Raw genomic sequence first — 13778 nt, forward strand, 5'->3', positions numbered from 1 at the left:
CGCGTAGATGAGTTGCAGACGCTAGCGCAACGATCGATCCAATGGAAAGAGCTATATCCTTAGTGTAGACGCTAGCACATACGCTAGAGTCCTAATAGGTTGTGGTGCGCTTTCCGTATACTCAACCTATTGCCAAATTCTGAAGACATACCTATGATGATTTGCAAAAATCAACCAAGTGGTGATTTGTAGTGAGATTGCAGATTACCACGATGGATGTGTGAATATCAGTCCTTCAGCAGGGTCGAACTGAAAAAGCCTTTGAGATGACAATGAGGTAATCGTTGCCGTAGCGTTTAGAGGTTGATGCTGACGAAAAGGAACGCTAGCTGCAAAGAGACTAGATTAACAATCTAAACCAAAATGGTGCATCAGCATGTGTGGTGGAGTGTCTTGTGAGATGAAAACAACAAAGACAAAAGTTGGTGAAGGGGCTGTGGAAGAACGTGGAAATGGCAAGGGTTGTTGTTTGATTTCGAAAGGTTGATGTATTTTCGTGGGTAGATCTGGAGCTTGTGCCGCCCAAGACTGCCCATTAAGCATCAGGTGTAAGTCGACGAAATAGTTCCCAATCTCCAGTACGGGGGGGTTTTTTTTTTTCTGTGTACTGTAATTGAGCGCAATGTCGGAGGGGTTTGTGACGATAGGGGCCGGTCTGGCTGCTTTGCTTAGACCTCTGCAAGATTTGTACCTTCCATCGCACCTCGTCTTAAATGACTTTATGGAAGTTACTGCTTAACAACACGCAGTGAACGTTCTTTTATCATGAATGGTTTCCGAGTGCTGAACCGGCCACATCCCTTGGCGCTGTGATATGTAGCTTCAGTCTGATTGAACAGTGCAAGTTTCCAGAGGTACGCCAAGAACACAACAAAACTGAGGAATTTTGAGGCGGCTGGATTTCCGCAGTGATTGAAGTTGATGTTTTTCTTTGCCCAGTATCACTCTCCAGCCATTAAGGTAGGAATTCAGAGGAGTTACTTGTAGAGGCCTGCTTGATGGCTGTCTGCCTGTGCTGCTGCTTGGACACGAAATCGGCTTAGGATCGGCGATAGTGGACACCGACACTGCAGGCTGAAAACGTATGCAGCATGTCGGTGTCGGTCGCTACTCACCAGCTGCGAAGGCCAAAACCCCTGCCAATCAAGCAATTCATTGCTGCAAGATTTGGAGGTTTGGCAGTGGTGAGTCGCAACAGCCTGACGCACAGCACATACATGTAGAAGATTTGACAACTGGTATAAATGCAGACTGGTGCAGTGCAATGATGGGGGAAGGGGAGGGAGAAGGTTCAGTTATTCATACCCTTTCTAAAGTCCTGACCCGCCCGTGGTTCTTAGCGCTTAGTGTTGACTTCTGCAGTCGTTGATGATGATGATGCCGCTGCTGCTTTATTTCGTGCGAAGGCCTGCGACCATATGGTGCCTCAGATCCTCTCTTAGTTGAGAGATGCGCGACAATTATAATGATCTATGCAGGCGATTCAAGCCTTTAAGCTGAGTATCATGCGACAGTCTAGAAGTTCAAGTGATAAAGGGGCCAATTCAATCGGGCGTTGCGAGATGTCTGCCCGAACCCAGCGCCCAGTGGCAAATGATGACAATTTAGCTGTCCTGCAGAATGCACAGAGTATAGAGAGATGGTCTAGTTCGGAATTATGAGAATTATTAAAGACCGCCCTGATTAAGCCTCCTGTCGATGGCGATTGGGGTTGAGATTGACGATAGTCGGCGATGGCTGTTGTATGTTGCGCGACGATGAAGAAGGGGAAAAGAGAATGAGAGGGAATGGCTGGGTCGAGAGGGGAGAAAACCTAGGCTAGGCCATGTTGTTAGGGAGTGGTTGATTGGAGTGCAATTCAAAGCGGCCCTTATTTAGCGGCTGGCGGCTGGTTTTTTCTGCTTGGTCTTGGTTTGCAGCCGTCCATGGTCTAACGTTGCAGCTTCGGAGCCTGTTAACCAGCCCCTGCCCCCCCCTGACATCCCTCGTGCCACACTGTTGACATGTGTACTCTACGTACATACATAAACAGCAGCGCTGCCTGCCGATGCTGAAGAACACGATGGGCAAATCAATCAAGGCTGCTCTTTGTTCAGTACAAGTGGTCTCACGGATGGGATCTTTCATCGAGACATTCGCCTTACGTGTCCGGATATAGAATAGTCAGATTCGAGCGAAGCACGACAAGACTCGTGTGACACATGCCGTGTTCAACGTGACGTATTGCTAACTTATGTATTCTCTTTCATCGTTCTCGTACCTGGCATAGAAATCCGCCCGGATTATCCATGGTCCCGACGGCAATTCAATCTCAATTCCCAGCTCAGGAACCGCTGTAGGCCGTTGAGTTGCAACCCAGATCGTACCCCCAGGCCATGATTGGAACCCACATGCAGTTGGCAGCCCAGAAAGAAGGTTGAGCATGCAGATCTCCTTCACGTAATCACTCCAACAGAGTGCCAAGCCAACAGTAACGAAACAACTGCACTGCACATTCATGTTTCCCATATCGTCGTGGACATCTTGCCATTTGGTTGCCTGCGCCACCTGCAGATAGACACTCCCACCTCCGACTCCCACTCCCAATCCGAATCCCAAACCCGTTCCCCTTACTACGGGCGCGTCATCTCATCTCGGCTGCCCCACTACATCCGGGTCCAGCTCCTTCGCCAGTGATCCGTACTCCGTACCGAGTACATACCACGTAGCATAGACAGACATCGCATCTAAAAAGCACGGGTGCCGCAACGCTTCCCCAGTAACTTCGCTCTACGCCTAACCTCCTCTATCGTCCAAGCATCTGGCGCTTGGAAAGCCGCAAGTATGGCTTCCAAAGCGCTGTCTTTACGGGATCGGCAAATCACCTCGCTCAAGAAGATCCTCAACTTGAACGAGGACCAGAAAGAGGACGAAGAACCACATACAAATGGCGCTCCCACTGTCGCTGCGCCTTTATTGTCGTCTAACGGAGAGCCCATATGGAAAGTTCTTGTGTTCGACGATCTTGGGCGCGATGTCATCAGCAGTGTGTTGAGAGTGAGCGACCTTCGGTCGCTGGGCGTCACCATGCACATGTAGGTTTCCACGCCACGCGCACCAGCACCTGTATCGTTGTCCTCGTGATCTTGCTTACGCCGTGTGACTAGGCACATCTCAGGCTCAAGACATCCTATACCAGACGTACCAGCCATATACCTACTCGAGCCCACCCCCAAAAACCTCGAATCCATAACGAATGACCTGCAGAAAGGACTCTACTCACCGGCCTACGTCAACTTCACTTCGTCCATACCGAGACCCTTGTTAGAGGACTTTGCCTCCCAGACAGCAACAGCGGGCACTTCGGAACACATTGCGCAGCTCTACGACCAATACCTCAACTTCATTGTAGCCGAGCCAGACCTGTTTAGTCTGGGTATGCAGAAAGAGAACACGTACTGGGCATTGAATAGCGCAAAAACACAGGACGAGGAACTGGATCATGTCGTCGATAAGATTGTTAGTGGACTGTTCAGTGTAGTCGTGACCATGGGCGTAATTCCCATCATCAGATGCCCCAAGGGCGCAGCTGCCGAGATGATCGCTGCAAAGCTAGACAGGAAGCTGCGCGACCATATCCTTAACTCGAAAGATAACCTCTTCTCCGCGAGTGCGCGTCCTGCGTCCTCGGCAGGCACGCCAGCCTCACGTCCCGTGCTGATCATCCTCGATCGAAACGTGGATCTCAACCCCATGCTTTCTCATTCTTGGACATACCAGTCGTTAGTACACGATGTCCTCGACATGAAACTCAACCGTATCACAATCGAGACTCCGGTAGACGAGCAAAACCCTGCAAAGGGTGTTACGAAGAAGGCCTACGATCTTACGGCAACCGACTTTTTCTGGGAAAAGAATGCTGCGTTACCATTCCCACAGGTCGCCGAGGACATTGATGCCGAATTGACGCGGTACAAGGACGATGCAGCAGACATTACCAAGAAGACGGGCGCCTCGTCCATAGAAGACCTTCAGAACGATACAAGCGCCAGTGCCCACCATCTGAAAGCGGCCATTACGCTTCTCCCAGAGTTACGCGAGAGAAAAGCTGTCCTCGATATGCACATGAACATCCTGGCAGCTCTATTGACAGGCATCAAAAATCGACAACTAGACGGCTACTTTGAGATGGAAGAAAACGTTATGAAGCAAACGAAAACACAAGTATTAGAGACAATTAAGGACGAAGCCAGAGGAAATCAGCCCCTAGACAAGCTTCGTCTGTTCATCATATGGTTTTTGAGTACGGAGCAAGAAGTAAGTCGGGCAGATTGGACACAGTTCGAGGAAGCTCTGAAGGCCGCAGGCGCGGACACGACGTCGCTCGCATATATCAGACAGTAAGTCGCACCTCATGATGCACAATAGGCGAAACTAATCGTGTGTACAGAGTTCGTGCGACGACAAAGATGACGCAACTTACAACGATCAACAACCCGTCACAGCCAGCAACACAGGCCGGCTCCGACCTTTTTGGTCGTTTCTCAACCCTTTCTACCCGCTTGACCGACCGAGTCAAGGATGCGGGTGTGACATTACCGGGTGGTTTCAACCTCGATTCATTGAGTGGCGCATTGAAGAATCTTATTCCCGTGAATCGTGACTTAACCATCACCAAGATCGTCGAGTCCGTTATGGACCCACAAGCGGCATCAAGTTCGGCACTGGCGAAGACAGAGGGTTATATGTTTTTCGATCCTAGAAGCGCAAATGCGCGAGGCACAATGCCGGCACCCAGTGCTGTAAGAGCAGGCACAGCAAGCACGCCAGGAGGTTTACCTGGTACGCAGGGTCCTGGCATGGGCGCATCGTTCGGGCAGAGACGCCAGGGTTACTCCGACTCAATTGTATTCGTTGTAGGTGGTGGCAGCATGGATGAATATGGAAACCTGCAAGAGTGGATCAACAGGACTAGTGGGGACAAAGGAATCAAGAAGAGAGCTATATATGGTGCTACGGAGATCATGAACGCTACAGAGTTTGTGCAAGGGCCACTCGAAAGCTTAGGTAGAGAGGTAGCGAGCTAATCAGCCCGAATATTCTGGACAGTAGAATCAACACACCAATAAATTATCTTCAAGGACGTTCGCCGGAACTTTTGTTTTCTACTCATGCCTTTTTGTCGATGAGAAGTTCTCAACAGTACACTGTCACTACTATTAAAATCTTGGTTATGATCATTTTGACATTTAACGACAAGTGCAACTGTAATGTGTATACAATCTCCATAAGAGTGCCGCAGACATTTTCCTTCCACATCAAGTCCACATCGCCACGCTGCTCAATGCTCAGCTACTTCACACTTTGGTCTAAAAATAAATGCAATTTTTGCTTAGTATTGCTGCCGTATACTGCATACGGTGGTCTGGTCTGGCAACTAGTCTTGAATATTTGGAATTGTGGTGCGGAAGTTATACCTGAGGTCGTGATCGACTCTTTTGATTATGATCGTGAAGTTCACCTCGTAGTGTCTGGCGCCAATCATACCTCCCTCTACGGTTATCAACGGCTCGATCGATTGTGTCAGACCCTGCTCTCTAAGGTAGGCGAGTTACACGTGAAGAACCTCGAAGGATAACTGATTAGAATAAGAAGGAAACTAAGCACTCAGAAACCTAAGCTTAGATGAACTCAATGCGAGCTAAGTATTTACTCAGAACAAAAACCTGTTCGAAACGGGAAAGGACTAGCAACTACTCTATCGTAACCGTGCCACAGCAATCACCGAAGACAAGTCCAGCATGTTTGCAAAATTGCAGCATGAGGGAACGATCTCCATGAATTAATAGCTTTTTGTAAGACTAGGAAATATATCAGAGAGTCTGAAATGTACAGATTAGTTCCGAACTACAACAACATACAGCGAGAAATATTTTTTATACAAGGGGAATGATTTCCGACGCCTGCTCTTCATTGATGCTTATCGAAATTCTGCTTGCAGACTAAACCTAGTCAAGAAATTAACTAGAAATCTAAAGCACTTGAGAATGAGCACGTCCTCGCTTGTTTATCGGTATTGAGAATTGGAGCCGATCAGAGTGCTTTTGGGCACTCGAGGGTGTACTTTTGAAATCGAGTCTGATTGTTCAGAGCTGCTAGTTAATTCCCCGTCCCTAATTCATTCGCAGCGACAGCAGCTAAGGAATAACGATAGGTAGTTTCAACATAATTTAGCAAATTGAAGAACCAACGGTGTTGTAGATAAGCTCATTGGAGGACATCGTTTTGAACTAGCGTACATATCATTAACTCCACAGGAAGATATCACCTTTAACATGATTACCGAACGGGGTAACGATGTTGTCTAAGAGGTTTTGTTATTCCATCATCCTGCTTTCGGCCTCCTGTACCCGAGACCACCTGACAAGGCAGCAAGGCGCCTACCGTGAGAAACCGAGGCTGACCAGGCGCTTGTAGAATTCTTCGAGGACACCTTTCAATGCGCTCTTGGACTTACGGTAAGTCTTTTCTCATAACAGAAGTCCTATCGGGGCAGTTACATTCATCCTTGCTATTGTTTCAACCAGGAAGTCATGGCCAGGAAAGATAATCCACGCAACAGTCTTATGCTCCACTCCGAAAACGAATGGGACATGGCAGTGATAGGGTTCTATTAGTAACAAATTGGTCAAGGGTACTTTTTCCTTCTATTTCTTTTTCTTTCTGTCCTGCAGTGTCCAGAACATCGTCGGCAGGCTAGAGCAGTAAACAATGTACAAGGGCAGTGCAGGAAGAGCCTTTGCTTAGACAACGGACTTTAAACAACGACCCTGTAGGACTTCATCTAGTCGTAAATGCTATGATGTCGGTTTGACGTCTCTAAAATTAGAAATTATGGCTTCGAAGCGTGCGCACAGACTCTCAAGCTATGTATTTGCGTAAAGAGCACAAAGTGACACTTGTGATGGAGACTTAATTTTTCTGATTCAGATGGATATGATATTGAGCCCTTAAGACCACCGAACAAATATTAACCTTTGTAGAGTATCTTCACTCAAAAGTCACAGCAACAGATCTGTCTTGCAGTTGTGATCATCCTCTGAATCAACTGGAACTATTTTCCTCTTAATGGGCGCAACGACCAAAATCTCCTAAGAGCACAGAGATCCACATCGTGTAGCAGAGCCACCAGCGGCAATGCACCTGGAAATACAGCTTTCCTGTAGAAACTATTAGCCAGTTTGTTCAGCTATACCCAAGATAGGTGCCAACTCACTCTCTTGAGAACAGGTTCTGCCTCGGGCTCAGCAGCTGGAGAGGCAACGACGACGGCGGCAAAGGCCAAAGCAAATAGAGCAGCGAAACGCATATTGGGTGTAATAAGTTGAGTTGAGTTGTTGGGATGTGAGAGCTTTTTGGTGTTAGAGAGAACTCGAAGGGATGTGGTAATGAGCAATGTCTCATTGCTTTATACCCGACAGCGTAACACAACGGCAGGGTATGAGGGTACTTGGTCGCGAAGCCTCCGTGAATGCTGATGCAGATTACAACAAGGGTCATGATCCTTCTTGGTCAAGATAAGCTTTCTTGGCCTTAGCTTAGGCGATATGATGGTCCAATTTGAGCACCTGGCTTTCAAGTGGAATCAAAGGATTGTAACTTACGCCCGATTTAGCAGCTGTGGGATTATGGCCAGGATATGACCCAGGGGTGTCATTGAGCTATCCTTCAGTGGGGTAGCTTGTCTAGTCATCTTCATTCACCATTCAACTGTTGACTGAGAGTTGTTCAGATGAACTTCTGGCCCAGCTTGTGGGGTGGTGCGAGCTATTGGAACCAAGGAAGAGCTATGCAGTCGAACTACGGAATCTTGGGTAGGTCTTCGGCCAATGTCGAAATCTTCTATTGAATCGACCCTCAGATTTTCGTTCCAGTCTCACCGCTCATCCATTCGCTGGATCTGCGAGAACACGCAGGGAGTTTGCATGAACAATCAGTGTGAGCGCTGCTCGCTTCCGGCTGGTGGATAATAACCTCCGCCAAATTCTAAGCTGGCGGCTGCAAACTTATCCTCCCGTATCAACTGCCAAGGGCCGAACCAACCGCTTTCATAGAGCTTCACCTCAAACGTGGCCTGAAAGCTCTGGCCCAGGAAGTTTTCTCGATGGCCGTCTGGAAACGGCGAGCTCAGTGAGAAGAAAGTGCCCTTTGGTGCGGAGGCCTTCACTGTGAGCTTCTGACGGAAGCTTTGCACACTGAGCTCGAATGTCCGATTCTCCCAGTCTGTCTTGTATGACATGAACGGACTGAGTCCTGCAAGACGAACTGCAAACGGAGGTCGAAAGTCGACGTTGAGATTTTTGCTTCGATAACCGAGGAGGAAAGCTTCCATACCCAGAATCTGGCCTCCAACGCAGCAGAAGCCCCTGTCTCCATTGCGCGCTTGAAGCCACATGTGCGCAGATGGGAAACTGTTAGCCCAATTCTTTTCTTCGTGGAGCATGGCCGTTCCTGATCTGTCTACGGAAGGAAGATCGTATTCCGGTATTTGCAAATCGAGAGCGCATTTAGAAGCCAAAGATTGCACATGCCAGTGCAGAGGTAAAGGAAGGTAGACAAGCAGACTCTCTGGTGTGTACGTCCGAGGCGACCACGGGGTTCCGGGGTTGGCTTTGGCTTTTATTGTGAAATCTGGATGCTTCAACCTATATTCTGTCGAGCCGTCTTCGCTCCATCTAGCGAAGCCCATACCCGGAACGTTCAGATTGAAACTATGACCATTTGCATCGCGCTTCATGTCTATCTTATCAACCCACACTTCCTTCTGGTATATCTCCGATGTGGCAGAGTCTTGCGGCACGTAGGTAAAAGATACCATATATGGCCTTCTTTTCGCACCACGCACTTCGCATATTATTAACGCCAAGTGTGCTCCGGATGGCAGGTCGAACTTGCTATAGTGACCTTCAAACGCCGCCGATGGATGGGGTGCATGATGTTCCATGGCGCTCGATGTCTGTATCTGAGGTGATGGGCTCTTAAGGGTCACTCAATTCGTAAATCAAATTTGTTATGCGAGATTGAGTCCCTAAATCACAATGACGACATTGATGTTGGTGCCGCGTGGTCACTACGCGCAACCACTGACGGCCTAGATTTAACACCACTGAATTGCAGCTGCATCACTACCTAGACTAGCCCATATGTAGAGTCTTCTCGGATTTCTCGAGCGCATTGCGGCGGCTCGAATTCGTGGCTGATCATCTGGCATTTGCTTCAACATCCAGAGCTGATCGTGAGAGAAATACTCAGCATGCGGTGATATTAGTATGTCGAGTCCTTTTCAGCGAGGGTCACCTTTGGCACCTCTGAAGCCCCTACACAAGCTCTGACGGGAGATTTAAACCTCACGCCCCTCTTCCAGCTCGGTCACAAACAATAATACAATTCATTGCTCTATTCCTATTACCTCTTCGCTCACGTATTTTACATGCTTCTAGTGACAGGTTGCACCTCACTTTATACTTTGCTTACTGCTACTGTGGCAACGAATGTATACCCTGAGATTACCATCGTTCTATTGACGGTGGGCCCACTGTTTTTGAATGTCACAGCTACAGCTTAGGCGATGGGGCAATCAATATTTAGCGACGCTGGCACTGCGACAGCAAAACTCGGCGTGTTTGACACTCAAGCTTTTTAACAAATCCATATTCATTGGTTGCGCACATAAGGCATATAATTATGAATGAATGTTTGTGAGTGGCTTATATGATGTCGTAAGGAGGCTGCAGATCCAATAAATTATCAAGCCAGGCAAGTCGCAATCCGCACGACTCTGAACGGACGAACTGATGGCTTATGAGCGCGACATCCTGTCCGGCCAAAGAGCTCCCAATCAATCGAACGTAGATATGCCTGGTCAGAGCTCTGCATCCAGCAAGATCCGGGCATGGCGGGCGAAAGTGAAGGAAGTCGTTAGCGAAACCAAGCCAATATCCAGCTGGCGAAGTCATTTCTTACACTCGAGAATCACATTACCAAAGACATTTCCGATGTTAGTCTGTTTCTTTGAAGTCGCGCATGTAACCAAAGTGCGCCGCGGTCCGCAGTTATGCTCAGAGGAGCAGAAGTATCTCATAGCTAAGAAGCTATATGTGCGTGAACCATTTTGCAAGATACATAGGTGTAGAGCCTAGTGATGTTCACCCAGACGACGTGCCAGTGGTTGGGTTTGGCGGTTCTGGTGGTGGGTATAGAGCGATGCTGGGATTCTTAGACTACGCACAGGCATTGCAACAGATTGGACTATGGAACCTTGTGACGTACATCGCTGGCGTATCTGGATCGTGTTGGACATCGGGGTCTTTGTATACCTTTGCCGAGGCAAGCGTAGAGAGACTGATCGAGCATTGTAAGAAGCGATTGTCACCACACCATCCTCTGTCTCCGGACGGCATTCAGCTGCTCCTCAGCACTTTCCGCGGGGACTTCCAAACGTTGGGTCCATTTTTACAGAACACAGAAGTGGCTTGCATACTGTGGCGATGGACTATATTCCGTGTTTACAACGGGCTACCTCTTCATGCAAAACGACCCAATATTGGAATCAGGAAGGCCTGGACATGATGAAGTTTCGGATTACCGTAAAAGTTGGTGGAAGTGGTCTCATGCCCGAAAGCATTTAGCAAATGGAGCAGCACCGCTTCCTTTGCTGACATCCATTCGATATGAGAGGCCGTAGAGTGATCTTGAGCACTCATTTCGGGAAGCAGACCACAATGACAAAGAAAATCGAGAAGCAGGTGATGCATGGTTCCAATGGTTCGAGATGAGTCCATATGAGGTCGAATTTGAGGAGATCGAAGTGATAAGACGTATTCGCATACATGAGAATTGATATGAACCCATTACTAATGTTCTTTGCGTTACAGTGGTGCCCGACCTGCGGATTCGGACGACCATTTGAAGCAGGACAATCTAAGAACAGCTGCCAGAGCAGTCATTGGCCTTGTTGCTGGGTTTGTGCACAAATGCCCCAGCTGGGCCGTTATCAACCTATCTTGCAACCATACAGCGAAATCTGCCGAGTGGTTTTCTTGTTGATTCTGTAAAAAGAAAAATCTTCTGGCGTTGTAAAGCTGTACGGAGAACATCAAATATTAGTCTTCCAAAATTCCCATCCTCTACATGCCTGTAACGAACACAACTTTTTGTACCATTACACACCTGTGGCGAAAGGGACCGTCAGGTCAACTGGAATCAAAAGCTCTTCTAGGGCACATCTCATCGACTCTGGGATGGATAATAACTGTCCGACTATGTCCCTTCTCAATCCCGCACGGAGTGTCGACATCATTCTCAACATAGATGCATCTTCCGACGTTCAGAAAGATAGTTTCCAACAACGTGTTTCCCAGATTGGTTTTCGCAGGCGTTTAGATCTCTGGAGGCGAAAAGATATCAGAGCAGGAAACGACTTAGCAGACCCTGATCGTTTCAAAGGATTGTACACACAGATATATGACTGCGTACTGATAGAGCGGCCGGAGACTGTGGTTGATTCTTACAAGCGACTCATCCGAAACCCACCAGCAGCTATTACGAATCAGGAGTGCACTATGAATACCTACCACTATTACCCAATAAGCATGCAGCTCCGGGCTATGATCCCAGCACCGCTGAGTTCTCTGGCTCTTACAACCTTGTCTGAACTCCGGAGCAAATAGAGACAATCATCAAGACTTGTCGCCATCTTCCTTGACGGCGAGGAGACGATAAAGGAATCGTTGTTTGATGCGTGGCAGAGGAAAGCGTCGCTGGGACAGCAGCGGCATGCCAAGGGAATGCAGCGCCGCATGGCTTATATGGGGATTTAATCCGTTGTAAGCGTACCAGGCTCACTGCAATAGGGTCGTCTGACGTGAGTTCACATAGAGAAGCAGGTTCTTTCGGGGAATTTATTATAATTCTATCAACCAATGGATCATGGAATATAAAATGGTTACATCCCCCATTTGAAGCTTGATTTTCCGTTTGGTCCAATCATCGCCTCTATGCGAACCCAGGCAACTGCAGCAGTAGCAGCGAAAAGGAGTACACTAACTAAAACAGCCATGCGAACATACGCTTGGGGTCCAGTCTCTATCATCGAGCCGCTGCGTATCAGAGCACCTCCAATGGGTGTACCAACCAATGTGGCCAAGCCACATACCATGTAAAGCACCCCATTTACAGAAGCAAAATTTTGGATACCGAATATCTCGATCAAGCTGGCAGGGAATAATGACACATATACGCTAGCAAATAGGCCATAGGTGACGGCGAAGGCGATGAATAGGCTCCACGAGTCGCCTGTATCACCATAATAAGTGGAAGGAATCCAGAACGCAACAGTAATGCACGCGCTCATCAGCGTCGTTAACAAGAGACTGTTGAGTCGGCCCAATCGATCAGCAAAGTAACCAATCACGATCTTCCCAATCGCATTGCAGGCGTTGCTGAGCGCTGTGAAATTGGCCCCTGCCGTGCTACTGTAGCCAAGAGTACTGGCATACGAGGGGAAGAAGAAGACGGGCGTATAATAGGCAGCAGCTTGGAACATCGTACCGAGACCTTGTGCAGCGAATTTGCGTGTCCCGGCTACACGCCAGTCAACCAGCGGAACCTGAAGAATCCCATCGAGCCTCCCAGTACGTGATGCGTTCTCGGCCTGAATGCGAAGGTGCGATTTTGGATCCCAATCCATTGTAGCACTCGCTGCACTGACGAAAACGAAGGATACAACACCGGATATTCTGAGCGCGTTACGGAAACCAACGGCGTCGAGGAGAGCCCTGACTACCGGCGCCCACACAACACCTCCCACGCCAGTCCCGGCCAGAATGACCCCCATCGCGAGGCCTCGGCGTGCCGTGAACCATGCCGGCGCGACTGTCACGGCGACCATGTAAGGCATGCAAGTGCCTATGCCTAACGTTCAACCCTTACTCAAAATGAAGTGCCAAAGAACAGTGCCAAAACTCGCCAAAACAAGCGAAAGCCCGAAAATGCTACCGCCAATGAACGAGATCCAGCATGGTGAGAAGCGCTTGGCCCAACTGACTGAGAACAGTGCGCCGATCGTCATCAATGAAATTGAGATGGTGCCGATGAGGTCGATCTGGGCAGGAGATGCTCCGGTGAACGGTGTGTGCGGCTGCTTTGCCATTTCGTCGTACAGCGCCTGGAAGATACCGAAGGCGAAATTGAGGCCGCAGCAGGTAAACACCATGGCAAATGACGATGCCACAATCAAGATAGACTTCCTATATCGGGCTAAGAGGATTGCCAAGGCTCTACAGTTCGATGATGGTCTAAGCAAGCAATATTTTGCAATGGAAGAACAGCACATACCAGTTCGACGCCTGCAAGTCAGCGGATTGCTGCGAAGCAACCAGGTAAGTCGCGAATCTCGAACCTGGGCTTGCCATCTCAATCTCTGGATTGTTTCCTGCAGGACTTGGGCTTCGAGGTTCCATGATACCTGACATATTGCGAGTGAAGTTCCACCTGACAGTGCTATTGATGCATCATCAGCAACTGAGATGTTTACAATATTGAGAAATAAGGTGATCCCAAGCGCTCCGGCGCCGTCAGAGTTGTCTCTGGCTTCAGACGACTGGCCATTATCGGTACTAGATGACACATTCTGTGCTATCTGACTATATTCCGGGTATACCGGTATGGTCGGAAATGGTTGCAAACATTCAAGTTTCCCTCAGTTGGTATCTCCTATGATGGTGGGGGAACAATACTGA

At 48.6% G+C, this 13778-nt stretch overlaps 4 protein-coding genes across 4 annotated transcripts; 2 read left to right on the forward strand and 2 right to left on the reverse strand.

Moving 5' to 3' along the window:
* Positions 1 to 2823: 2823 nt before the first annotated feature.
* On the forward strand, positions 2824 to 5066 carry BKA67DRAFT_591989 (Sec1-like protein; the record flags this gene model as incomplete). The annotated part of the gene is made up of 3 exons (XM_046104787.1): positions 2824 to 3074; positions 3147 to 4379; positions 4430 to 5066. The coding sequence occupies 3 exons, from the start codon at positions 2824 to 2826 to the stop codon at positions 5064 to 5066; spliced, it is 2121 nt and encodes a 706-aa protein (XP_045960065.1).
* A 2411-nt stretch (positions 5067 to 7477) lies between these two features.
* BKA67DRAFT_675778 (uncharacterized protein) lies at positions 7478 to 9079 on the reverse strand. Its single transcript, XM_046108788.1, has one exon. It carries the CDS (start codon positions 8981 to 8983, stop codon positions 7973 to 7975), a length of 1011 nt encoding a protein of 336 aa, XP_045960066.1. The 5' UTR covers positions 8984 to 9079; the 3' UTR covers positions 7478 to 7972.
* A 2033-nt stretch (positions 9080 to 11112) lies between these two features.
* On the forward strand, positions 11113 to 11925 carry BKA67DRAFT_249787 (uncharacterized protein). The gene has a single exon (XM_046095732.1). It carries the CDS (start codon positions 11280 to 11282, stop codon positions 11706 to 11708), a length of 429 nt encoding a protein of 142 aa, XP_045960067.1. The 5' UTR covers positions 11113 to 11279; the 3' UTR covers positions 11709 to 11925.
* Positions 11926 to 11983: 58 nt separating this feature from the next.
* Positions 11984 to 13511, reverse strand: BKA67DRAFT_591990 (major facilitator superfamily domain-containing protein; the record flags this gene model as incomplete). Its single annotated transcript, XM_046104788.1, has 3 exons — positions 11984 to 12945; positions 13003 to 13286; positions 13375 to 13511. 3 exons carry the CDS (start codon positions 13509 to 13511, stop codon positions 11984 to 11986), a joined length of 1383 nt encoding a protein of 460 aa, XP_045960068.1.
* Between the last annotated feature and the right edge of the window lie 267 nt (positions 13512 to 13778).

Source organism: Truncatella angustata (genome assembly GCF_020726525.1).
Source record: "Truncatella angustata strain MPI-SDFR-AT-0073 chromosome Unknown BKA67scaffold_3, whole genome shotgun sequence".
NCBI classification, from domain to species: domain Eukaryota; kingdom Fungi; phylum Ascomycota; class Sordariomycetes; order Amphisphaeriales; family Sporocadaceae; genus Truncatella; species Truncatella angustata.